At 36.1% G+C, this 27,505-nt stretch overlaps 1 protein-coding gene across 1 annotated transcript in view; it reads right to left on the bottom strand.

Moving 5' to 3' along the window:
• Positions 1 to 27,505, bottom strand: part of UTP20 (UTP20 small subunit processome component) — a 96,121-nt gene that overhangs the window by 27,932 nt on the left and 40,684 nt on the right. Inside the window, 16 exon segments of the mRNA XM_007465345.1 lie at positions 3,389 to 3,526; positions 4,116 to 4,256; positions 4,591 to 4,746; positions 6,072 to 6,224; positions 6,329 to 6,379; positions 6,576 to 6,719; positions 7,593 to 7,680; positions 8,893 to 9,035; positions 9,540 to 9,768; positions 13,097 to 13,176; positions 13,766 to 13,909; positions 18,299 to 18,507; positions 20,163 to 20,329; positions 24,004 to 24,129; positions 24,711 to 24,796; positions 25,875 to 25,965. Coding sequence (XP_007465407.1) covers positions 3,389 to 3,526; positions 4,116 to 4,256; positions 4,591 to 4,746; positions 6,072 to 6,224; positions 6,329 to 6,379; positions 6,576 to 6,719; positions 7,593 to 7,680; positions 8,893 to 9,035; positions 9,540 to 9,768; positions 13,097 to 13,176; positions 13,766 to 13,909; positions 18,299 to 18,507; positions 20,163 to 20,329; positions 24,004 to 24,129; positions 24,711 to 24,796; positions 25,875 to 25,965 — 2,146 coding nt within the window.

The raw sequence follows: 27,505 nt of genomic DNA, 5'->3' as shown, positions 1-27,505 counted from the left end.
TCGTAAGTCCGATGCAACGGAGATAGCTCTTTCAGACCACAGTGGAGAACAGGAGCTGGATTTACCCTCACACCTTAAACCAGAAAAGTAGACAAAAATATATGAAACAGTTTTCAGACTTTGGACATCAAATAGTGCAGGACAGTGACTCCTGAGAGAAAGGAAACAAATGAAATGAGCCGTATAGTTACCCCAATTCATTGTGTGGGGATAACTGTCAGGTCACAGCACATGAGAAGAAACCCAAAAAGGGCCCCATGTCTCCCTGAGTTAAGGGGGCAGAGTTGAGGCTGTGGAGCTAGAGTCCTCAGGGCAGAGAACCAGACAGAAGAGCTACACAGAGAAAAGCTGCCCAGAGAAAGAGCTCCTTAAGCTTCATCTGAGAACTGATCAGTACACACGAGTAAGGAGGAGACAGGGAAAGAACCACCAAAAAGGAAAAGATGAAACACTCATCTAAGACCACACAGGGATGAGAATAGATCATGTTCCTATCAGCCAGAGTAAAAAAACCTCATGATACATGAAGCATTAGGTATTCAGGTACTCAGAAAGTTAGTGCCTCAGTGGTAGGTTCAAGTAAGCACCAGACTAAAGGCTGCTCGTGCCTAACAGAGCTTAAAAGCGAGCCTCAAAAGGACCAGACAGGACTTCCCTCGTGGCACAGTGGTTAAGAATCCGCCTGCCAATGCAGGGGACATGGGTTCGATCTCTGGTCCTGGAAGATTCCACATGCCGCAGAGCAATTAAGCCTGTGCACCACAACTACTGAGCCTGTGCTCTAGAGCCCGTGAGCCACAACTACTGAGCCCACATGCCACAACTACTGAAGCCCACTTGCCTAGAGCCCATGCTCCGCAACATGAGAAGCCACCATAATCATAAGCCGGCGCACCGCAACGAAGAGTAGCCCCTGCTCACCACAACTAGAGAAAGCCCGCGTGCAGCAACGAAGACCCAACACAGCCAAAAATAAATAAATAAATAAATATAAAAAAGAAAAAGGACCAGACTACTCACAAGTAGCCCAACTGCATCTGAAAAAAATTCTCAGGAACACTTAAATACAAAAACATCCAGCACCCAGCAAAGTCACATTCACAATGTCTGGCATCTGAAAGATAGCTACAAGGCATACAAAGAAGCAGAAAATAACTCTAATGAGAAGAAAAATCAACCCATCGAAATGGACACAGAAATGACACAGATGATACAGACTTAATAGTAGACATAGATATTAAAACAACTGACATAATTATTGATATATTCCACTCGATCAAGGGAAAGGAAAGCATGGGCATGTTAAGGGGAGACATGTAAGAAAAAGGCCCAAATTGAACTTTTAGAGATGGAAAAGACAATTCTGAGGAAAGATACACTGGATGGGATTAACGGTAGATTAGACAAAGCAGAAGAAAAGATTAGTGAAATTGAAGACATGGCAATAGAAGAATGAAACAAAATGAAACCCAGAAGGGAAAAAAGAAAGACTATTTAAAAAAAAAAAAAAAAAGAGTGTCAGTGAGTTATGGGACAACTTGGAATGGAATACAATGGAATCTCCAAAGTCAAGAATGGGAACCAAAAATATCTTTGAAGAAGTAATGGCCCCAAATTTCAAAGTTTGACAAACACTATCAATCTATAGATTCAAGAAGCTCAACAAACCCCAAGCACAAGACACTAAGGCACATCATAATTTAATGGCTTAAAGTCAGTGATAAAGAGAAAATTTTATAGCCAGCCAGGGAAAAAAAAAGATATATTCCACTCAGAGGAACAAAGACTGACTTCCTTTAGAGACAATATAAACCAGAAATCAGTAGAGTAGTATCTTTAAAATACTGGGGAAAAACTCAAAACCTGTGAAATTAGAATTCCATACTTAGAAACATTATCTTTCAAAAACAAAGATGAGAAAGGACAAACAAAAGCTGAAGGAATCCATTACCAGTAGACCTGCACTACAAAAAATTTAAAGAAAGTCTTCCTGTCAAAAGTAAAACGATACAGGATGAGTATTTGCATCTACACAAAGGAATGAAGAGCACTGGAAATTACTGATCTAATATGGAAGCAAATACAAAAGATCTTTTCTTTAGTTTTAAGGATCTCTTTAAAAGATAATTGATGGTTTGAAGCCAAAACAACAACAGTGTACTGTGTGGTTTAAAACTAACATACAGGTAAAACTTATGAAAAAAAATAGTACAAAGATAGCTAATAAACCAATGGAGATAAAATAAAATCATTAAAGGATATCCAATTAATCCAATAGAAGAAGAAAAGGAGGAAAGGGGAAAAAAACAGAACAAATGCAAAATAAATAACAAGATCATAGATTTAAGCCCAACCATATTAATAATCATATTAAATGCAAATGGTCTAAAACCAATTAAAAGGCAGAAACTGTCAGATTGGATTAAAAAAAGCAAGATTCAGCTATATGCTACCTACAAGAAACCAACTTTAAAAGTAAAATAACAAATAGGTTAAAAATAAAAGACTGTAGAAAGGTATACCATAACAATACCAATTAAAGCTAAATATAATTTATTTTTTTCATCTACACCTCTTTCGTATTTTACTGCCATCTAACTATGAGCTGCTTACTGGCTCTTCAAACTGGAATTTAGGGATGCATTCTTTTATCCACTTTAGAAATTCTTAAAAATTTTTTGAATATCCGGAAATAATAGAGGAAACCTATCCTTGAACAAGATCATATAATCAACAGTATAAATTCAAGTCACAAATCCTGATATTATCTCAGTTAGACTCAAATATTTATCAAGTCTTTACCATGTGCCAGGCACTGTTCTTACGCACTATGAGGTATAAAAGTGAAGACATTCTGAGTTCAAATACCAGTTCTGACTCTGTTTTTGAGAAAGTTCTATAACCTCACATATTCTCAGTTTACTCCCCTATAAAATAATGATAACAGTCCCTACCCCATAGGGTTGAGTTGTTGTGAGGATGAAATCAGATTACATATGAAAGTACTTAGTATTGTGTCTGTACCTGGTATAGAGCTAAAGAAAAGGCAGCTGTTGTTTTATTTCATTTCTTATGAGCCATTTGGGAAAACAATGAGAATTAAGGTCTATGATACAAAAATAATAGTATGCCATCTTAGTAATGTGATCATTTCTAAGCGAGGAAATATTTTGTGGTTGGCCTTTGTGAGCTAATAATAGCAAAAATAAAATAATAGCCACCAAATTTAGAGCAAGTGCCAGGCACAATTTTAAGGGCTTTAGAACGATTCTAGGACTGTAATTATGGTGACAACATCAGTATGGATGCCACCAACCCCATCTACATTTTGGAAAAGTGTGTCATGGTACAAGGAGAAGCTTACTGGTTTCTAGATCTAATGCCCTACCTTGATCATTTTCTCATCAAAAACTGGAGCCATGGCATAAGGCATGATGTAATTCTGAAGAGATTTAGAAGACAGCACAATTTTGCCTTCCATTAGTTGTTTTGCCAATTTCTTCAGGGCTCTTGCTCTTCTGTGGATCTACGAATCAGATAAAATATGAATTAGTTACTGAATAATCTCACCTACAACCAGCTCTGTTTCAGTATCATGTTCCTCTTCTGTGAAAAGATTAAAAGAGTGAAATACAGTCCATGTGTTACATGAGCAAACACTTGTGCCTTGATTTGCTTTCAGAGACATAATCCATAGTATTTCTTTGCCAATGGATCCTAGAGCATTTAAACGTCTTAGGAAATGGCAGGGAAAGGTGACACCATTATTGTGGTTTGTAATACCACTGAGGAAATCAGACCCCAGGAAACAATCATCTCCTATGCAAATTTGACGATCACAAAGACCAAGGAATGAGAAGCTCAGAACTTTTTGGAAAATTAAAATATATCTTTTTCTTTTTTTTCCTTTTCCTTTTTTTTTTGGCCGTGCTATGTGGCTTGTGGAGTCTTAGATCCCTGACTAGGGATTGAACCTCAGCCCTTGGCAGTGAAAGCACGGAGTCCTAACCACTGGACAGCCGGGGAATTCCCTAAAATATATCATTTTAAATGAGACAGAACGGTTTGAAACACTTGTTTATAGACAAGAAAAAGAAAGCAGAATTGTCTTCTACCTGAATGTGCTTCATATTCTCAAAGAAGTCCATTTCTGGATCATGGCAATCAGTTAGCTGTACCAAGTCTTTAAATTCTGGTTGATCTGGAAAGGTTTGAATTAAACAGGAAAGCAGCGTGGTATAATCTTGTTGAATACTCTGCAAACATGGAGTTGAGAAAAAAAATTTTTTTTTAATTTTAAAAAGAATTTGCTTCTTAGGTAATACAAAGAAACACCAAAAAAGTCATTATAATTTTTTAAAAAGTAAAACATTCCCACTGAAACAACAAACTATATAAAATCAGAAGTGACTGCCCTCTTCTCCGTTCCTACTCCCCTGTTGAAAGTTTGCTGAATATTTATACAGTCAAGTATTTTAATTAAGTGTACTAAGCCTGACTGCTTTTCTACACAACTACAGCAGAAGTAGGGAAAAACAAAAACAAAAACAAAACCCATAGATAGTAGTACTTAATTGCAAACCTCAATACCTCTGTCTGGCTCTTCAATCCTTTCCTCAATTTCTCCAGGAGTGAACGATGAATGATTTCTCTATATTCTTTCTCTGTGACATTCAAAGCAGCAAGCTTTTTGATGATATTCATCAAGCACATGCTTGCATTATCACTTAAAGACATGTCTCCTAACTGGACACAGGAAAAAACCCAAATTATTCTGTATAATAACTATAATATTGAATATTATTTCCCAGTGAAAGAGTTTATAATATTTAGCCACTGTTCTGTATAAAACTCTCTACTAAAAAAAAGTCCCACAGGTATTTCATACTTAAGGAAGAACCAAACATAGGGTTGGGAGGAATACAGTAAATGACTTTGAAAAGTCATGCTTACTGAGAAGTGTCAGTAATTTCAGAAAATACTATGAGATGTACTATTTTTTTATTACTGATTTTGCCTTTATTTAGAAATTTGGTATTTTATCTGTCATGGATTTTTTTTCTTTTTCTTTTTTTCATTTTTTATTGAAGTATAGTTGATGTAGAGATGTGTTTTTTAATTAGCTTTATTTCTCAAAGCAAACAGAACAAAAGGTTCACTAAAGCCAGTTTTCAATATTCAAAATCAGGTGATCACTTACAATGACACAGTTGGCTGGTATAATTCTGGTTAGCTGCTTCAGAGTTCCTGGTTTAAGGAATGTAGGTTGTGAGTGTAGAGAAAGTATTCCCAACTCAGCCAACCAGGCATTGATTCAGGTTCCCTCATGTTGAAATTTGATAAGATATATGAAGAATGAGCCCAAATGGGGAGATTACTCTTTCCTATATTACTTAATCCTTAATATCAGATGAACAACTATAAAATGCCACAAAAAGATTACTGATGTCACTACATAGTTAACTATTAACCAAGGGTTTCATTTTCCACATTTTTGAGTTTTAATTCATTTTAGCAACATGGCACTTAATATAGTTGCAAACCCCTTTTATTTCTACTATATTAATAAAAGAGGGCAAACTGTTAAATAATATGGTTACATAACTTAAAAATTGATATTTAACCGACACACTATGAAATTCACCCTTTTACTGTACAATTCAATGGTTTTCAGTATATTCAGAAGGCTTTATAACCGTCACCACTATCTAATTTCAGAACATTTTCATCACCCCCAAAGGAAACTCATTAGAAGTCACTCTCTCCGTTCCTCCTGCCCCTCACAGCTCCTGGTAACCACTAATTTACTTTCTGTCTCTGTGGATTTTCCTATTCTAATACACAGCTTTTCGACTTTTCAGTGCTTCCACATATATTATTTTATTCAAAATATCTGCCTTTCAAATCATGAGCATAACAGTATGGTCTTTGCCGAATAAAATATTCTACAACTAAAAGAAATTTTATATTAAAAATCCCATCCCCCTCCAAACCAAATTAAGAAATTAGGTCATTTAGTCATATTATCAAAACAATAAAAAAAATCATAAATTTTTGCTACAAAAACCTACCTCCATGTTATAGAAACAATTATGCATAACAGGAATTAGGTAGTTAACGTCCATGGTTTGCATCTCTTTAATATAAGAGGTGATAGTCTGGAACGCTGAGAAGCGAACATCAAAGTTGATATCATCAAGATGTCTTTGATCAAAGGCGTTAAGCTACGAGAAATGCCATTGAAACCATATAAATGAAGGTATATAAATCTTAAGTAAGGAATAATAATACTTTGGAAGCAAAAGAGACATAAGATTTTCTTTCTTACCTTGACAACATCAGTAATGTATTTTAATCCACTATCAAAATCAGAAAGAGTCTAAAAGGAATGAAAGCACTATATTATTAGTGAATAAAACCTTAACTTGTCTGCCTGCCTCCCTTTGACTCCCTGCCACAGTCAAATATATATGGAAACATCATATCAGCACCAAGCAAGCTGCTAATATGCATTCCACATCATAGTTATCTTTTGAAAAAGGGGTGATTTTGGGGTAAAAATGAATATTACAGACCTGGAAAACTGTACAAAGCAACTGTCTTGACAACTTGTTCTTAATAACTGAGAAGAGTTTTGCTAGAGGCTTGAGGAAGCTCGTAGGCTCCAGACAATGTTTCAACAGGTTTTGTACTGTCACCAGAATATCAACCTCTGTATCCTTAAGAAAAAATATTGAGAGAAATCATATTTCAGTAATTTATAAAACTGGTCAAATTGGCTTTAATATATTACAGCACAGAAAACAAATAAGTATAAATAAGAAGTAAAAGTAGTAGTACTTAGAAAAGTTATTACATAGTCTTTTAAAAGTTCTTAGCATTTTAACTTAACCAAAAACCTATAATAGTGTCCATTAACAGTTTCTTCCTTTAATTCTAATAGGAAATATGCATCGTTTTGAAAAATAATTTCTTCTATTTTCTAGTTAAAGAGCCAAGAAAAATGAACTTGCTGAGGAAAAATACACACTTCTGATTGTTCACAAATCTGTGGTCTTCTAAACTGAATTACTATAGAGTAGGAGTCATTCAGTATAACTCCTAAGGCCTTATAAATGAGTGTGCAAAATGGGAAGATTCTTTTAAGCAAGACTGAACTACGGTTTGAAAATCACATCAGAAACTCTAAACTATGCCTGAATATTAAAACAGTCTGACTTTTCATTCAGTTTGCCACTGTCACCATATTTAAGATCAATGCGTGTCTCAGGTTGCAGATTTGTTATTGATCAAAGTCAGAGAGGGAAAAAAATCCTGAAATGGATTAGAAGCTAAACAAAGGAAAATAAAGGGTTTGAGACTTTTACTGTAATGGTAGATGATGAGGTCTCCACCTTCTCACCTGCCCCCATCCCTCTTTCTGTCCCAAGTTTTCTCCTCTGTTTTCAATTTTATGTTTCTGTATGAAGTCTTTTCACAAATACTCTGGGATAAATACATCACAGAATCTAACCAAAAAAATTATTGTTTACAAATAAACCTAATAATAGAGTGCCACTTCAAAGACAAATAAATGTGCTGTGAATTCATGCCTGAGCAATATTGCCACGGTGGAGGAAAGGCAGGAGCAGTGTAATGAGCAGAGAACTTTGTTCTTTTTCTTTCATAAACTTGCTGATCCTGGAGAAGGAAAAAAAAATGGAATATGTAAGGAAGATATATAAGTTAAGAGTATTTCTCCAAGAAGTTAAACTTTTCGTAAAAAAACATCAGTGATGAAAGACCCAGGTGGCTTTTAAGTATGTGTGTATGTGTAAAAAGCTTAACTCAGTTATTTAGCAGTGCCCACTCTTATTTCCCTCCAACTTCAGGTTGGTGGCTACTATTCTATTGCTTTTGTAACATCTGATTGTGTAGGTGGGTTATAGTAAACTCCAATCCTATAATTAGTAATTGATAATTACTTATTTTGCAAGGAAACAACATTTTAAGTGCTAAGACTTGTTTTAGGTTTTATACACAACATTTCCATATAACTCCCAAAACAGCCCTATAATGTAGGAATTATTAACCCCACTTTGCCCAGAGAAAACTGTGGCTCAGAGAATTTGATGTCACAGAGCACGTCTTTCAAACCTAGTCTTTCTGGTGCCTAATCACTCATCATCTTCTCACTATCATGTAGCCTATGATAAAATTTAGTAAGTATATTTCCCATGGTTTCCCATTCTGCAAAACTTAGAAATACACTAGTATAAATAAAACATTTAAAAGAAGTTCCTGGAAGATTCTAATATATCATTTTTTTACTGTTGCTGAAAGTAACAGAAAAAATAAACTTTCAACAACTAAGTCCTGTAACAATTTAGATTTTAAGATAGAATCATTTTGTGCACTCAGATTCACTAACCAAGCACTTTATAGAAATCACAATTGTATATCAGGTCTAGCAGTATGTAGAGAATCTTTAAAGAGAATCTTTAAAAACCCTTGCAAGATCTTCTTGACTCTTAAAAGAACAAATACAGCAACCTGCTCTTTTAAATTACTTTTATCAATCACACTTAAAAAAAAGTCACAACTATGTGATCTCACATAACTCGAAATTTTAATTGAACAAAATACGTAAAGGCTAATAAACAGGCAAATCTATTAGTCTACCTTAGAATTTTGAAAAGTCTGTTATCTTTTATAATTAAATAAAGGCAGATGTCATAAAAGGTTTATTCCAGCAGAGAAAGAGAATTCTACATTAAAAATGGAGGACATTTAAAATACTGAAAACTTTTTTAGCTTATTACCTTGTTAAAACAAATGAAAAACCAAGCATAATTAAAAAAATTAAAACTACAGATGGTAATGTTATCTTTTAAGGACCAATGTATCACTTACTTTGAAAGAATGCCCAGTTCCTTACTGACTTGTGCTCTATTCTTCTTCTTTTTCACCTTTTCTGCACTTATTGTGGTTTTGCTGAGATACTGGAGAATTGCAGGTACACGAGGTAGAATTAATCGTCCTCCTATCGTGATAGACTCTGAAACAGTGATAAATGTACTGATTTTAATTAACTATGCTCTTAAGAGCTAACTATACAATATCTTCCTAATGACAGAAAAGGAAAGCACTCAATTACCATGAAAATTTAATATATTTCAACTCTAAATATTAAATAACTTTCTTCTTAGTCAAAACATCTATATCAGTAGCTAAATTAAAATTTTATGAGACCCTTGAGGATTTAAACCATTTTGCGTAGTAGTAAGAGAACTGTTAGGATAATATGGTAAGAATTCAGAGACATGACAGTGGAAATCATCTGATAATGTCCTGAAGGATAGTTGAGCTTTCTGGAGCGTAAATAATCCGAATTTCTACCTACTGCAAAGAAAATTCAGCTTACATAAATTGGTATTAATTCCTAGAGAAAAGAAACTGTTTTAATAGCGTAAGTTATAAAAAGAGTCAGATTCTATCAACTTTTCCATTCCGAGGGCACAAATGATACCTCAGAAGCATAAGAATCGTTTGCTCTGTACAGCTTACATACCATCTGCACTTTCTGTGTATACACATCCTGTCACCGGTAAGCTCAAAACTGTTTCTGTGGGTTCAAAATCTGGAAGGCTAAGAAGGTCATCGGCTATTTCCATCACAATACTAGCTGTGGCTTCAGAGAGGTTCTTTGCTGAGAGAATCGCAAAAACATTGGTCAGGATATCACATTCCGGGTGCCCAGGTTTCTGTTTAGCCAGGAAAGGGAAATATCTGCAAGAAAAAACACTAAAATAGTCATCTTCTTTTTCAATACGTTTATTTCTAAAAACATGTTCCATATGAATTTTCATAGAGTTTAATGAATATATATGTGTATGTGTGCATATGAATGTTAATAAGATTACTCAGAAGGGAAATTACTTTAAAATCTAAAATTTGATGGATAATAATTCCAGGCACCATACAACCATTATATTATCTACGCACTTTATGTATATTTCTCATTTAATCCTCACAACATCTCTATGTTAAGGTGGTATCCCTATCTCCACATTACAGATGAAGAAATTGAGAACTGTCTAAAGCCAATGAGCTAATAAGTCATAGACCTGAGCTGTGAACTGCAGTCTAAGCCCTAGTTCTAAAAGAAATGTATTAAAGACAGGCTATTTTTCAATTATAAGCCTTCTAGAATATGAATGTTTATATGCTCACATAAAAACCATGGACTAGGGCTTCCAAAAAAAAAAAAAAAAAAAAACCATGGACTACAACATGAAAATTAGGAGTACAGACCACAGACCAAACAAATATTTGCTGAATTAGGATATGCAACATTCAGATTAGGATCATTTGTCAAGGGAGGGAGATGAATCCATCCCCAGTAATGAAAGACTCACACGAATGATACCCAAAAAGGTAGAGAACACAAAACTTTCCAGCCACGGGCAAACTAGCAATTGTTTTACAGCCAGACATGCCATCCTAACAATCAGTAGGAAGGCCAAACTGAAAAAATTCAAATAGTTTGGCTTTACCAATTCATCATCATTGGAAAAACAGCTCATGCACTTTAACATACTTAGTCCTGACAGACTGAAAGAAAAGTTCTATGAGGTTATACTCATACATCTTTGTCCAACAGATACTGGTGATAGTATGCGCAGGCACCAAGCAAGATACTTTACATATTATATCTCCACTGTCAACGAGAGAGAAATTGCAGAAGAGAATGAGGTGGCATCCAATGATGTGGATCTATACTTGAGTAAGGACCCAACTAATATATAAACCAAGTCACCACTGTAAAGTCTTCTTGGATGAAAGTCCTTCATGGCTTATTTGTATAACAATGACACAACTATAAAATATTTCTCAAGTATGACTATGAAGTGCTGCTTATAAATGTCCAATGAAAAAACAAGATATGAAATTGCTTTCTCAAATTGGGAAATAAATGAAAAGAGCCCTTATGACAGTAAAAATAAAACAGGCTTTCCTGAGGAAGCCAATGGCAAGGTATTGTTTTTGAAGACTATTTAATGACACGGGGAAACGTTCGTGACATAATTTACATGAAAAAAACAAAATCAAAAGCTAGCTATAAGGTATGATCCCAATTTTGTAAAAACTGATGCCAAGATTTTAACATCACTGAATCAATAATAAACACATTTTCTTTTATTCTATCTTTCATTCTTCAAAATCGATCAGGGCAAACTTAAGTCTGTTTCCATCACTGAGATAAACAAAATAGGTTTCTGACATTCCCACTTCACTGAAAGTTCCCACATTCTTCAGTAAATATGCATTTGGTCTGTAACACAGCATCTCTGAACCATCAGTAGATGAAGGTTCTGTAAATGGCTCATAATGTCCACAAAAGGATACTGATTTGTGACCATGAGCACTGTATGCATTTTTAGATGGAGTTTTACAAAGAACAGAGACAATGACCTAGAAAATCCAGAAAGCTTGTGAAATTTTTAAGTGGGAACCAGGAAAAAGACAGAATGAGAATTACAAATCAGCTTTTATTTTTAAGCAAACATGCAAAATTGTAATATCTGGGTGATGATATAACTACCTAGTGTGTTTCACATCTGTTTTTCCCTTTGCCAGGTCAAATCAAACTGCTGATACAATCACTACACATTGGAAGAACAGCCATATCAATCCCAATACTACTAATTTTCTTCTTGTTTAAAAAATTTATTTAGTTTTGGCTGCGCTGGGTCTTTGTTGCTGCATGCAGGCTTTCTCTAGTTGCGGCGAGCGGGGGCTACTCTTCATTGCGGTGTGCGGGCTTCTCATTGTGGTGGCTTCTGTTGTTGAGGAGCACGGGCTCTAGGTGCACGGGCTTCAGTAGCTGCAGCACGTGGGCTCAGTAGTTGTGGCTCACGGGCTCTAGAGCACAGGCTCAGTAGTTGTGGCACATGGGCCCAGTTGCTCTGCGGCATGTGGAATCTTCCAGGACCAGAGATCGAACCCATGTCCCCTGCTTTGGCAGGTGGATTCTTAACCACAGCACCACCAGGGAAGCCCCCCAATATTACTGATTTTCAATTTTCAATTCTTTTTTTTGGCCATGCCACACAGCTTGAGGGATATTAGTTCCCCAACCAGGGACGGAACCTGGCCTGCTGTAGTAAGCACAGAGTCCTAACCACTGGACCGCCAGGGAAATCCCTAATTTTCAAGTTTTAATGAAATTGTAAAAATAGCAAAAAATGTGTAAGTCTTGATATAATATATACTCTACAATTTTAATTTATATTAAATTGCAAAATGTTGTTTTATCTATTTTTTCCTTTTTTTATTGTTATAAGTAATTCAAACACTCCAAAGATATATCATGAAAAGTCTCCCTTCCCCACTCCAGCTCACCAAACCTCCACATGCTATGGTGACATTGTTTCTCATGATCCATTTTCTATTTCATTTTGTATTTATACACACATACATACACATATAAAAGCATTTTTCCTGGAACACACTACACCTATTATTCAGCAACTTGTATTTTTCTTCAAACTATGTATTTTGAGATTCAACTGCCTTATTCTCTTTAACTGCACTGAAAGTAGGTCACTGTGTGGTAAGAGCATAAATTACATTATTAGTTTCCTTGACCAGTTAGTCTAAAACACTGCCCTTTTTATTTATTTTTTTTTATTTTTATTTTTTTTAAAATTTAAGTTTTTATGAGACTTCAATTTTTGAAATACATAACTCTTACAGCACAGTTATTTACAAGTTCTTTTTACAAAATATGTATGCCATTTTGAAAGAACACTGTTAAGATCATGATCTAAAATACCTGTCAGAGTTCAAAAAGGACACATAAAATCCACAGTACAATGACATAAATAAAACATGGCTGATCATCAAGGCTTACCCACACATAAAAATGCTAATTCTCTATCCCAGAAACACTGCCCTTTTTAAAGGCAAAAAAAAAAAAAAAAAAAAAAAAAAAAAAATATATATATATATATATATAGAACCTTGCATACCATGGCACCTAGACAAATTATATACCTATACACCCCCCTTTTAAAAAAAAAAAAAAAAAAAAAAAAAAAAAAAAAGATTATACCTTGCATTTCTGCACCAGATACTAATTAGCTTCAGCAGAGGAGTAGGAGAATACTGACTCTCAGATCCAAGCCTGCTGATCTAGGACACAAAATAAAAACAGAATACAAAATAAGAACATACACAGAATTGTAGAAAAAAACCAAACAACTGAAAAGCAGAACAAGAACAGAAATCACACCAGAGAATAAAAGAGCCAAGAGATAAACATTTATTTAAAGGACAAACTGAGTAGTGAGATATCTTTCCTAAAATCAAGTCTCTCCTACAGTCTTAGCTATAACTACACCAGTTATCATCACCAAGTGGGGACAACCAGAGAAATCAAACAAGGAAATAAGAAAAAGCCCTGCGTATTTTCCCTCACGCTTGTCAAAACCCAGAGGCATACTATGTGAGATGCTACAAAAGTTAGGTTACATTTGCTTAAGAGACAACAGTCATATTCAAATTAGCCTTAAGTATAAACGCTATGGTATTGGAGAAACTAGCTCTGGAGCTTTAGGTGGTAGTGGAGGCAAAGAAAAGTGTTCTAAAACTTGCAGAAGCAAAGAAAGGCTTGATGTGAAAGAAAAGACCCAGATTAGCATTCGTGGCTGGGTGCAGACTGCTGGTGAAGCAGTGTTAAAACCAGACGGTATCCAGGCAGAACACAGAAATCAAGCTTTACCTGGGGCCAAACTGCACCATGAAATACAGCATCAATTTCTTCTGTTCTGAACTGATAGGACTCCCAATCCAAAAAGATATCAGTTACCATTTTGATTCCAAGACGTCTTAAATTTTTCAGTGGGTTAATAAACCTCAGCTGTATCTGTAAAATAAAGATCTTCTATTAAAAAGATATCGCTTTTATTCTTGACTCCTCAAGGCGGCACTCCTGCTCAGGTGGTGAAGAATCAAGCTGGGATCCTGTTATGAAGCTCTGGTCCACATGGAAACGCCAACTGAGTAAGTCATATTGCTTTTCTTATTGAACAAAAGGGGAAAGCATACTTAAAAAAACCAAGTGGTGAGATGTGTTCTATTATCAGGCCCAGTAAAATCACACTGTGTCCTTAGGGAAAAACAAAATCTCAGTGGGAACAACTGTTTTGTATCCTACATTGGTTTACTTTTCTGAAACTGTACATTTTAAATTCAAGAGAATATGAACAGGGATGCCATTACTTTGCTATGCACAAGTCTGAGGAATCATGATAGTTCACATACCCATAAAGTTTCTACCATTCACTTTTAGCTAATTATCTCATTATACAAATTACAAAGAGAGGAGACGACAGGCAAGCATAAGAAGGTGACACAATTACAAGTCATTCTGTTCTGCTTCAATTCTACTGGCAATATTTTCATTATCTGCTAGATCATGTTTGGTGAAAAACAGAAACTATTACTGATATTTGAAAAAGCATGGTATCATGATCCCCTGGAGTAGTAAGAAACTAACCTTGGCAAACATGACACGAAATCAGACCCTTCCCTTTCCCCTATTCCCATCCAATCAAGTAGGATCTGCATGTACTCTTCTCTTTTGTAATCAGCTGCCCAGACTTCTCAGTAATTGTTGAGTAAACTGGAGAAAAATCCTGAAAATGAGCAACTGGAGACTTTAATTCCTAGAGCAACAGTCCATATGACTGAGTTTATGGACATTTAAAAAGTACCTCGTTGCTTAAATGTACAAAAACAAAACAAAACAAAAACAAACCCAAACCAAAACGACCCTCAAGAACCCTCAAGACACCTATTTCAGTGTCAGTCAATGCCCTGGAGGATCTGAAAGATACAAAAAAGTAAATGTGTAACTTAGCTCAAACACACAAATGTAGAACTTTAACTCACTTGAGCATATTACCGTGCAATAATTCATTACAGAACCTCAAGGAATTCCTTGGACTTGTCCAAGAATTAAAAAAAAAAAAAAAAAGAACAGAACAGAAAAGAAAGCTCCTACGTGTCTGGAAGGCTAGCACCTCACTGTCTAATGAACTGTGAAATTGCATAAATGATCCTTTGAGTTACTGATTGTTGACTCAGGAGAAAGGCTGCATTCCTGAGTAACGTCTTCTAAGTTAACCAGAAAGTCAGAGGACTTACCGAGGGTTTATACAAACTGTAACGTTTCATGACTTAACATAGCCATGTATAGGTAGTCACTATCCCTCACTATAAGGTAAAAACTACAATTCTCACACAATTCTCCCTATGGCCCTGAAGCTCTCATGTAACACAGACAAAAAAACTTCTAAGACCCCTTTTCAGCTTCCACTCCTGGCCCTACACAGCCTCTTTCCACCAAGCAAAGCAAGTTTTGGAACATCAAACTGACCTTATCATTCCCTTGCTTTCAAACCTCTCAGAGGTTTCCGAGTACACTTCACAGTAAATCCAGCTCCTCGTCATAACCTACGAGGCCCTACCCACCTCTTGACCTCATCTTACACATCTCGCTCCTTGTGCTCTAGCCACCTCAACCTTCTGTCTCTTCTCAGGATGTGTCAAGAATGTTCCACCTCAGGACTCTGTGCTACTAGTCATTTTCTCTGCCTGAAATGTTCTTCCAGTGGCTGGGGAGGTGTCAGCTCAAATATCACCTCTTTAGAGGTGGCCCTGAACACCCTAGTAAGAGCAGCACCCATCCACCTCTAGATGGGTCACTTCCTACCACATTCCCTCATTTTAAATTCTTTACATCTTCATGTCTTTCCATAACATGCTCATGCTTTCCTCTACTTCTGTGAATATATGGAGTGTAATTTCTAACAGCTGTTTTAATGTCCTTGTCTGATTCTACTACCTGTGTCATTTCTGGGTCTGCTTCTATCCATTGGTTTTTCTCTTCATTATGGGCAAAATCTTCCTTTCTTTGCATGCCTGGTAATACCTGACTAGATGTCAGACACTGTGAATTCTAGTTTCATTTAAATCATCTAAAAGTTTCTGAACAGGGATGCAGTTAATTTATTAGGAAAAGGTTTGATCTGCTTAAGCTTTGTTAGGTGGTGTCATAGCAGCCTTTATGCTTGGGCTAATCTGGCTCCACTACTGAGGCAATCCCCTTCCAAGGACTCTCCCTGATGCCCCAGGTCTCATGAGGTTTCTGCTCTGGCTGTTGGGAACATGAGCTGTTCCCAGCCCTGTGTTAGTCAGAGGACTGTTCTGCCTGCTCCTTTCGTGTGGTTTTACTGCTTCTAGTCAAGATGGAGTGAAAGGGACCAGATTTTATCCTCCCCTCTCAAGACACTAAAAAACTGAATAGAATATATAAAACAATGATTTCTGGACACTGGACAGCAGACAACAGAGGACAGTAATCCCTGAGAGAGGGGAAACAGATGAGATGAGTCCTACACAGTCCCCAGCTTCCTGCCTGCAGAGTTTCAGGCCTTGGAGTGGAAAGGAAGAGCCCAGGGAGAATCCAACAATCTTCTTAAAATGAGGAGACAGTTGTGCGACTTGGGGAGGGCAAGGTGGCTAGAAGGCACAGGGCAGAGTACTGGAGAAGAGACAGCGACACAGAGAAGGATTTTAAGAGATCTGCAGAGGAGCCTCCTGAGTTTATTTTCCTCTTAGAACTTACCATCTGGCATTATTCTGATTAGTTTTGTATTTATCTATAATCTTCTCCCCAAGATACGGAGTCCTTACCATCTCGTTCTCCACCTACAACAATGTCTGGGAGATAGTAGGTGTGAAATAAGTATTTACCGTTAAATGGACAGGAACTTTTGTTTGCTGCTTCATCCCAATGCTTAGTACAGTGCCTGACAAACAGTAGGGGCTCATTTAACATTTGTTGAAGGAATGAATGAAAGAATGATGAAAATAAAATAGTGCCTACCAAAATGGAAGGTATATTCTAAATCTGTAGATCTTTTTAACCAGAGAATATTATTTCATTACTAAAGCAGATTTATATCCATGCATAGCCTGAAAAAGCAGTGTAAAACTTTGGCTGTCAATTTTTAGCTATGTATTTGAGAGGCAGCTCATCAGGCATATCCCTAAAACAAATGAGATGAATTCTAGCCAAATTAAAACTGTGCCTATTTGTCATTAACTGAGAATCGACAGCAGACATCTGAGTCTGGGTTTTCACTTCAAGTCCGTCCATAAAAACATTAAGTTTCCCTAAACTCCAATGAGTATACTTATGTCCACATACCTGTTTCAAGAAAACATAAACATATTGTCTTGAATATAATTCAGAAAACATTTCCTAAGCACCAACTCATGAAGCCTCCTGGCAGTTAGCTAGCTGACTTGTCTTGCCTGATCTTGCTACTTACCTTTATTTAAAACACTGCACTTACAATAGGCAAGCATTTACCTTTAAAAGAGGTCTGGGAAACTCTGTCTCAAATAACAAGGACAGTGCTAACAGTATTCTATTCATTCTCCAGCCACTTTGAATTAAATGAGAGTTAGAAGATGTACTACACTTTTAGGTTCCTGAAATTAAGATCTAAGAAACATCAGGCTCAACTACCTCTGACTTTGTTCTGAGATGTATACAGAACCAACTCCCTCCCTACCATTTCACCTCCTTTTTAAATAGACGCTTGCTATAATCTGCATTTTCTAGCTATTCATAAATATTTATAACAGTGAAGATTCCCATTGTAGAGAAGGCCATTTTAAAGAGATGCTTGGGCTTCCCTGGTGGTGCAGCGGTTAAGAATCCGCCTGCCAATGCAGGGGATACGGGTTCGAGCCCTGGTCTGGGAAGATCCCACATGCCGCAGAACAACAAAGCCCATGAGCCACAACTACTGAGCCTGCACTCTAGAGCTCGTGAGGCACAACTACTGAGCCCACACTCTAGAGCCCACGAGTCACAACTACTGAGCGCACACGCCGCAACTACTGAAGCCCGTGCGTCTAGAGCCCGTGCTCCGCAACAAGAGAAACCACTGCAGTGAGAAGCCCACGCACTGCAAAGAGTAGCTCCCTCTTGCCGCAACTGGAGTAAGCCCACGCGCAGCAACGAGGACCCAACACAGCCAAAAATAAAGAAAGAAAGAAATTAAATTAAATTTAAAAAAAGAAAGAAAAATACTTAAAAAATAAATAAATAAAGAGATACTTTACATAAGAAAGAATTAACCCAGAAGGATGTTAGATATTCAGGCCCCAACCAATTTCCCAAGTAAGACACAGACTTTTACCCAAGAAGAAAGCGTGTAAAGTGAATCTCTCTCACCTTTTCTCGTTGATCAAGGATGTGGGATACAGTTGCGGTCATGCAGAGCAGTATCTGCAAAATCTTTGGTAAGTATGCACTGATCAGATGACTAATGTTCTTTAATACTATCTCAAGGCTATTTAAGATACCGTGCTGACGACCCAAAGGAAGAACTTTAGACAAATCCAAATCTTCTACTGCTTGAATGACAGCAGAATGGCACGCTCCTAGTGAAACAGAGAGGAGCAGAGACAGCATGTGAAGGGAAATATTAGTTTGTTACTATTTATAATTATAGCTTCCTTTCACTTTCCCTCAATACAGCATTTTCTACTGTTATAATGATTTACAGATGATAATGTACTTTACTTGTATTTTTTCTCCTTTTGATTCTTACCCAACATTCAATGAGCTAGATGTGATAGCTTTTACTACTATCATTCTATAGATGAGGAAACTGAGGAGTAAAGGAAAGTAAGAAACTTGTGACAGAACTAAGCCTGTAAGCCCAATTCTCACCCTATTTATACTATTCCTCAAAACCTAAGGAATTCCATTTTATTCCATCTATCAACTTTCCACACATTTTCTCCCTCTCAGCTTTCATGGACTATGCTATCTTCAGCAGTTTCAAGGAAGATGTCTTGTTACATTATAAGCTCCTTTAAGGCTGCGAATCAAGTGTTTTATTTCTCTTGCAGTCCTTGATAAATACTCCTTTATAAACAGGTACCATACTGATTTCATAATATACTTAAAAGACTTGAATTGTTATTGCTTGAGCTTTACTTCAAACCAACTGGTATGAGATCATGAGCTTACTGATTCATACACCAAAACAGTCTATCCATAAGGGTATCATTAATAGCTACCCTTTTACAACAGAGGCGATTACACTGAACAAAAACTCTTCTATTCATTACAGCCAACTTCCTTCACAGGGCCATATTACACTGAATGAAAACCTTTTAACAGCTATATCTATTATCCCCTCCCCTCCCCCACCCCCAAGGGGGGAAAAAAAAGCAACACATTACCCTATAAATAAATATCTATGTTTGCCCAAAACAAAGCAATTTTAAGACTGGAGCAGAGGTACTATGGTCAGGAAGATCTGTGTTCAAATACCAGGTTCACCATGGGCAAAACACTTACCTCTCTAAGCCTCAGTTTCCTTATGTATAAAATGGGGACAATCAAGTACTGAAACCTAATGTGGCTGTTTTAACAGTCAACTGAGTTATACATAAAGGGCCTGTCATAATGTCTGGCATGAAGTAGGAACTCAGTAAATGTTAGCCATTATTATCACTATTAATTACTAAGATCGCACACTGGAGAACATACCACAGAGCATCACAGCTCATTGTATACACTTACTAATCCACTTTGTTTAGACTGTGAGGTTGAGAGCAGAGATTACAAATATTCATTTTTCTATATTCAACAGAGTGTCTGGGGTGCAGGAGGTATTCAACAAATCATTATGCAATAGATGAACGATTCAGTGAATGAATACATGCCAAGACAATTAAGATTAATTTTGCAGCATGCTTTAAGTTTCTAAGGAGAAACTTATTCATCGTATATGGATAAGTATCATTTTTCAAATGGCCTAAATGTACAATAACAACAAAAAATACACATTTTCTAATCAGGGGCTTATTAGCACAGGGATGATGATAATCCCCAGGATCATTTGTTAGCTCCACCTAATTCAATCAAAGTTTAAAAAAAAACTGCGTGTCAGCAAAAAGACCACCTTCGAGATTAGGAAGAGTGACCCCCTTAGAAAGACGCCCAAGAGCGTGGGAAACAGCCTGAGACAGCAGAGGTCTGAGCAGACAACATGCATGCAGAGCGGCAGCTAGCTGATAGCTACCATTCTTGAAGTGCTTCACAGGCTCAAACAGCAGGTCTAAGAATATCTGGATCTCTTCAGGTTGGCTCCCAGCGAGGAACCTCAGAATGATGGACATGCGGGTGCCAGAAGCAGATTTCCCCTGAGTTTTACTCCCAGTTTTATTCTTCATTCGGCCATACAAAATTCTAAAAAGTCCAAAGAATGTTATTTGTTTGCACATTCATCCTAAAACATTATTTATCTGCACATTAACCCTAAAACACAGCTGTTTCATTTTCCTAAAAGGCTAGAATAGTAACTCAACAGATTTAAATGGATACATTCTAAAACAAGGAAGAATGACAATAAAAATTAGATATTTAATATGGAAATTTAAAATAACAACAACAAACAAGGCTAAGGGAAGCAGGAAGAAGGAAATAATAAAGACAATGGCTAGAAGGTGGTTCTTTGGAAGAGAAAAAAAGCATTAAAATAGGCAAGCCAGAGGTAAGTCTAATCAAGGAAAAATGAAAACAAGAATATATAGATTAAAAGGAAGTAAAATAAGAGCATAACTATAAGTAAAATAAGGAAACTGGAAAGATTTCAATTAAATGGGTAATTTTCTGGAAAAAACACACATATAAATAAGCAAAAAGAACTTAAGAAACCCTGAATAAATCAGTAAACTTGGAGCTCACATAGTTTTACAGATGAATTTTTAAAACTTCCAAGGAAAAACAATCCCCGTGATATACTTTCACAGCAGAGAGAAAGAAGGAAACAGTCCTTTTTCATTTATGAAGGTGGTATAGTTGTGATATCAAGATGGATTAAGGAAGAGAAATAAACTACATACCAATATTGCCTAAAAACAAAAACCACAACATTTCTAGAAAATCAAAACCACAATGAGGTATCACCTCACACCTGTCAGAATGGCTATCATCAAAGAATCTACAAATAATAAATTCTGGAGAGGGTGTAGAGAAAAGGGAACCCTCCTACACTGTTGGTTGGAATGTAGATTGGTGCAGCCACTATGGAGAACAGTATGGAGGTTCCTTAAAAACTAAAAATAGAGCTAACTTACGATGCAGCAATCCTACTCCCAGGCATATATCCAGAGAAAACTCTAATTTTTCTGAAAATACATATGCACCCCAATGTTGATAGCAGCACTATTTACAGTAGCCAAGGCATGGAAGCAACCTAAGTGTGCAGCGACAGATGACTGGTTTAAGAAAATGTGGTGTGTGTGTATATATAAACATATGTATATATATATACATATGTATATATATATATATATATATATATACATATGTATATATATATGTGAATATTACTTAGCCATAAAAAAGAATGAAATAATGCCACTGGCAGCAACATGAATGGACCTAGAGATTATCATACCAAGTGAAGTAAGTCAGACAAAGACAAATATTAAATGATATCACTTATATGTGGAATCTAAAAAATAATACAAATGAATCTATATACAAAACAAACAGACTCACAGGCATAGAAAACAAACTTACGATTACCAAAGGGGAAAGGGAGGGGGAGGAGGATAAATTAGGAGTTGGGGATTAACAAACTACTATACATAAAATAGATAAGCAACAAGGATTTACTGTATAGCACAGGAAACTGTATAACTGAATCTCTTTGCTGTACATCTGAAACTAACACAATATTATAAATACTTCAGTAATAATAAATAAATAAATAACTGGGGGAAAAAACCCCACGACATTTCTGAAAACAGTACCCAATGCTGCATTAAAACGATATTAAAGCTGAATAAGGATTATCCCAGGAATGCAAGAAAGAATCATTAGTAAAATCTATTAGATTAATACAGATCAATAGCTCACAGAAAAAAGTTAATATGATCATTTTAATACATGGTTAATAGTCATTCTAATAAAATTCAACATCCATTTAGAAGAAATACTAAATAACACAGTAATAAAAGCTACTTTCTTAGCAAGATAAAACTACTGACTTAACCTTCAAAATTTAAAGACAATGGTTTTCAAACTCTTCAATATTAGGATCCCTTTTCAATCTTAAAAATTATTGGAGAGCTTTTGTATACGTGAGTTTTATCTATTGATATTTATCTTAGCACAGGTTAAAACAAGTTAGCAAAAGTAACATTTCTAATAAAAATTAGTGATATATTCCAAACCTGTCCCTCCTAAAATTAGTGAGACTAGAGGCATTATTTTACTTTTTTTTCCCTCCGAATTTCTTTATTGCCTGGCTTATTAGAAGATAAATGAATTCTCATATCTGCTTCTGCATTCAATCTGTTACAATATATTGTGGTTGAAGAAAATCCAGCCTTACACAGATATGTAGTTGGAGAAGAGAAAAATGTTTTATAAACTTTCAGATAATTCTTTTCAGATAATTGTGGATATTCCACTTTGATACTACACCAAACCTCAACAGGAAGCAGTTTCTTAAAGGCTGGATGCAAGGTGGAATCTGAAACCATATCAGTGAACTTTGTGAACTCTGTTACATTAAAATCCATCTGTCTATCTTGCACTTTGAACAGATCTTTACCCATGAATGATCCTGTAACATGCATCAGTTACTTGGAAAACATGAAAAAAATTCCATGGGAACAAGTGAGCAGCAGAAGTGTCTTATGCATACCTCCCATTTTTGCATATAGAATAATAAAAAGACAAGTACTCAAGGCTCAAGATTCACCTAAGGGCATTGAATGAAACCAGCTTTTTATTTTATTTTTTTAAACTCCAGGTCTGTGGCAATGAAGAATGGCTAGCACAGTCGGGAGCCACTGTCCTGATTCATGCTAAGGCACCCGGAGTTTTACACATCATTGCTTTTGCCTGGTGAGCACAAATGTTAGCACAATGCAAGAGGTAATGTCTTAGTAGTATTATGAAAAAAGTTTTAACCTCGTGGACCTCCTGAGAACATCTCTGGAACAGCCCCCACCAAGAAGGAGCAGACCACACTTTAAGAACGACTGCTTTAGAAACATTACTGTTAAAGCCAGTAGCAAGACAAGGATAACCACAACCACCACTACCACAGTTAATTCTTCTAGGCTCTGTAAGGAATGCGTAAATTAAAAAACAGAGAAAGAGGGATTTATATCATAAAAGAGAACACAAAATTTATTTGACCACTATTTACTAAGAGCCATGGAGTTTGCCTTCTAGCAGGGGAGATACACAATAAGAAAAGAGGCTATGCTGGATGACTAAGTACTGTGAAGAAAGGTTGTGCAATGGGCTCTGAGTGGGGTGGTAAATGGAAGAGGTGTAGTTAGAGAGGTGGGTCTGGCCTAGGTCATACCAGGCCCTTAAAGGCGTAGTAAGGATTCCCTTTGCTACTCTCAGTAAAATGGGGTCTCAAAGAGTTTTGAAACAGGAGACTAACAACCTGACCGATGACTGTTATTCACTATTATTTTTTGACCCAGAAAATCCAATGAAAACTATGAAAACTAGTAATAAAGTTTTGTAACATGGATGGTTAAATAAAACAAATCAATAGTTTTTATATCTCATAATTAGTTACATACCAAACAAATGAATTATTTATACTATTTCTCAGTAGCAAACCTTAGAGAAATATTGGATTTAATTTCAACAGTATTATTAAAATAACAGCATGGCAAGATCTTTCCTCATGTTAGGGACAAAATATTTAAAATAAGTCTCTATAACAATTTGACTTCCCCAAAAGACCAATTTTAAAAGTAAATAATTAAATAAAACTCAAAATGAAATATTCCATTACATTTGCTGAAAGAATCATAATACGATACTCACAATTGTTTTTGTGACCAGCTTTTAAAAAATCAGTTTTGAAAGTGTATAAATACCTCATCAGAACAGGAAACAGATCTGCTCGGTGGGCTGCTTTCACTACTGTATTATCTTCAGAAATGCTAAAATGCACTATCTCTTCCTTAAAGCTTCTGTCTTCAAGCAATCTTTGTAAGTTTTCCCTTTAAAAATAGAATTCAGCACAAATCATCACTTAATCAATAATACTTTAAAAAATATATAAATAATAGAGTACTATACATATATAAATGAAATAGGTATTAAGAATAGTTTATACTGTAGTTGACATCCATAAAGGAAAGTCTTCACACAAATACCTTCCAAAATGGCAAGTTTTCAAATTTTAAAAGGTAAAAGGGATTATAAGGGGTTAGTCAATAATTCAGCTGTTTATAAAAGCATAATATGAAAGCTTTCTTCAGTTCTTAGGGTGTGATTATGATGACTCCCTAAGTAATCACCAAGATTTTATGACACTGTATATAAGCAAGAAGAAATGATATACCACCTCAACACATACTTTTCAATTAATATTCTCTCTCCTACCTTATTATCTATGGAGAAGCACTCTTAACAAACAAATATACTTCCAGTTTTCATTTCTTACCTGAAAATAGCATTATGATCACCTTAGAAAGGAGGGAATTTCCTAGGCCTTTATAAAATTACTTTATAAGAAGATGTCTGGTAGAAAGATTAAAAATCAGCCCCCCAAGTATTTCTTTAGCTTCAAATAACTTACCTGTAAGGGAGGATATGTGGATGTTTATATGTCATTATGCAATCCAGTGTTATTTTTTGCACCATTTGATCTTGGTGTAGCAACAACTAGGAATGATATTTTATAGAATAAATTAATGAAGTCAGATATACACATACCATGGGATCATAATTTACTTGTACTAATTTGCTCAATTAAAATTCTTAGAATCTAAATTCTTAGACATGGGTTAAGGATGATTTCCTGATAATAGCTTTACATTTTCCTGGAGGAAAAGGAAGATGAACAGAATATATGCAAAGAACAAAACAGAAACACAACTCTGACACCTGCCTCCCACATGCCAGATTCTCAGGTCTATCTGTCTTTTGGCCAAGGCCAATTCCCTACATGAATCTAGATTTACACAAACTGGGCTGGTCCTGTGATGAGACAGAGCTCTTCTAATACCGTGAAGGTAAGAGCAGTCAGGAAGATGCCAGGAAAGAAGACCTGGCTCTGAAGCCTCTCTGATCAGTCAGTTCAGCATTTTGTTTCCTGTGGACAACTGAGAGTTTTGAGCTCTGGCCCTATAAACAAGTTATATCTGAGTTACAGGCACAACAAGGACAAATTCTGATGAAATAATATGTTTCATTTAAAAAACATCCAAAGGAAAAGAGAAAATCTCGTTTCCCCAGATGGTTTAGAATGACATCCAATGCTTACTCTGCTTCTGACGTTAATTTTTTTCTGCAACGTTTTTTGGAATTCAAGGTCATATATTGTGATTTCCACGGACTATTATTCCATCTTTTTTCATTCAGTCGAAAAGATTCTGAAACTGGCGCTCCATAAGGCTAACTTGCCTAGCAGTGAAAAATAGCAGCTCTCTTGGCACAAACCCTCACTCCCTTCTAAAAACGAATTCTCACAAGACAACTAACGCTTTGTTATACTCACTGTTAATACAGCTGATCAATGTTTAGTCACCCCAAATTTCTTTAAAAATCCGCTAAATTAGTACTGTCTAAAACTGTTTCTCAAGATACAGAAAATATCTCTTAATTAAAAAAAAATTAGACTTAAAGCGTAGATATGGGCCCTATGCCAACAATTACTGAAAACCTAAAAGTTATTTTGGCAAAGAAAAAGGGAGAGGAAAGTTCACAAGTAACTGTAGTGGCAAGAATTTATTTTACTTACCTGAAGATACAGCTCATATAATTTGGATTCCAGATATAAGGCTCGTGGATTCGAAAACTTAGAGAAAACTTGCAAATGAGCAATTAACTGCCTAAAAAACAAAACCAAGAAAAACAGAAAAAAACGGAATTAAAGAACAGATGTTATTTTCTTGAGATGATAGTACCCACTAATTTTAGTCTCTGACAGGTACTCTGAACACCTTGACTATAGTTTCACTGTTAATTACACAGACAAGTTTTAATTATTTGCATTTAGGAAATCATTCTCCAGGAATTCCAAATCTCAGGCAGATCCTCCCCTGAAATCCAGGCTCCCCACCCCAGAAAATCATTCAGGATGTCCTCAGAATAAACCATAAATTAAACCAAATGTAGAAAGAAAGTAATCAAAATGGTAATACATTCCAAAATTGAGCACAGATAATTTTTGGAACGATTCCTTATCTAGTTCCTATGCAGTAGACAGGAAAGTGGAAAAATATACACTTCCTCCCTTTTATATAACATAAAAACTGATGTCAGGCAACAGAGGTCCAAGTTTGGGTAAGCATGGCTCTTGCTTACCAAGAAGGAGGAAGAAAGAGCAACGTTCTGTGGTAAAAGTTAAATCTGAAGATGGGGTTGCCTCGAAAAAACCACATCATCTACCAAGACAGAACGAGAAGAGCGCTTCTACTGCATTTACATGCTCAACTTTCTAATTCATAGACTCTACAAGGCTTTAAAAATACTTAAGCAGGGAGAAGTGAAGAGAGGTGGAAACCAGCTGCATGTGTGGTTCTGCCGTTCTGAGCTGTTGACTTTGGGGAAAGTCACTGAATGTCTCAGAGTCTCAGGTTCCTCATCTCGACAAAGACAAGACCTCCCAGATTTTCTGTGAGGGTTGAATGAAAGACCACAAGCTGTGGTGCTTCAGCTCCCAAGGGTTTAGCAAACAATGCCTTTCTCTGTTTTAGGCAAAAGAAAGCAAAACTGTGAAAGCCCTACTAGTTAATATAGAGAAAAATGGCTGGAAATTATGACCTCTTCAAGATATTGTAGAGAAATAGGGGTAAGGGAAGCACTATTATTTATATTTAGCTTAAATGCCTATGATGATTAGTCTTATGTGTCAACCTAAGTTGCAGTACCCAGTTATGTAACAAAACACTAATCTAGGTGTTGCAATGAAAATATATTGTACATGTTGTTAACATCTACAACTAGTGGACTTTAAATACAGGAGATTACCCTCAATAATGTGGATGGGCCTCATCCAATCAACTGAAAGCTATAAGAGCAAAAACTGATGTTTCTCAGAAAAGGAGTTCTGCCGTAAGACTGTCACACAGAAATCCTACCCTTCGAACTTCACTTTCAAGACTACAAGCATCAAATCCTGCCTGAGTTTCCAACCTGCTATCTCTGCCCAGCAAATTCTGGACTTGCTGGCTCCTATAATCACGTGAGCCAATTCCTTAAAACAAATCTCTCCATGCACACACACACACCCCATATATATCTCCATTCTACTGGTTTTGTTTCTCTGGAAAGCTCTGACTGATACAATGTCTCTGTAATTACTTATCACTGAGCCTTTTCAGTTTTACAGATAAATTTTTAAAATCTTCTATTGAAACATACACTCTT

Source organism: Lipotes vexillifer, unplaced genomic scaffold, assembly GCF_000442215.2.
Source record: "Lipotes vexillifer unplaced genomic scaffold, Lipotes_vexillifer_v1.1 scaffold141, whole genome shotgun sequence".
NCBI lineage: Eukaryota > Metazoa > Chordata > Mammalia > Artiodactyla > Lipotidae > Lipotes > Lipotes vexillifer.
This window is presented reverse-complemented; position numbering and strand designations above follow the sequence as displayed.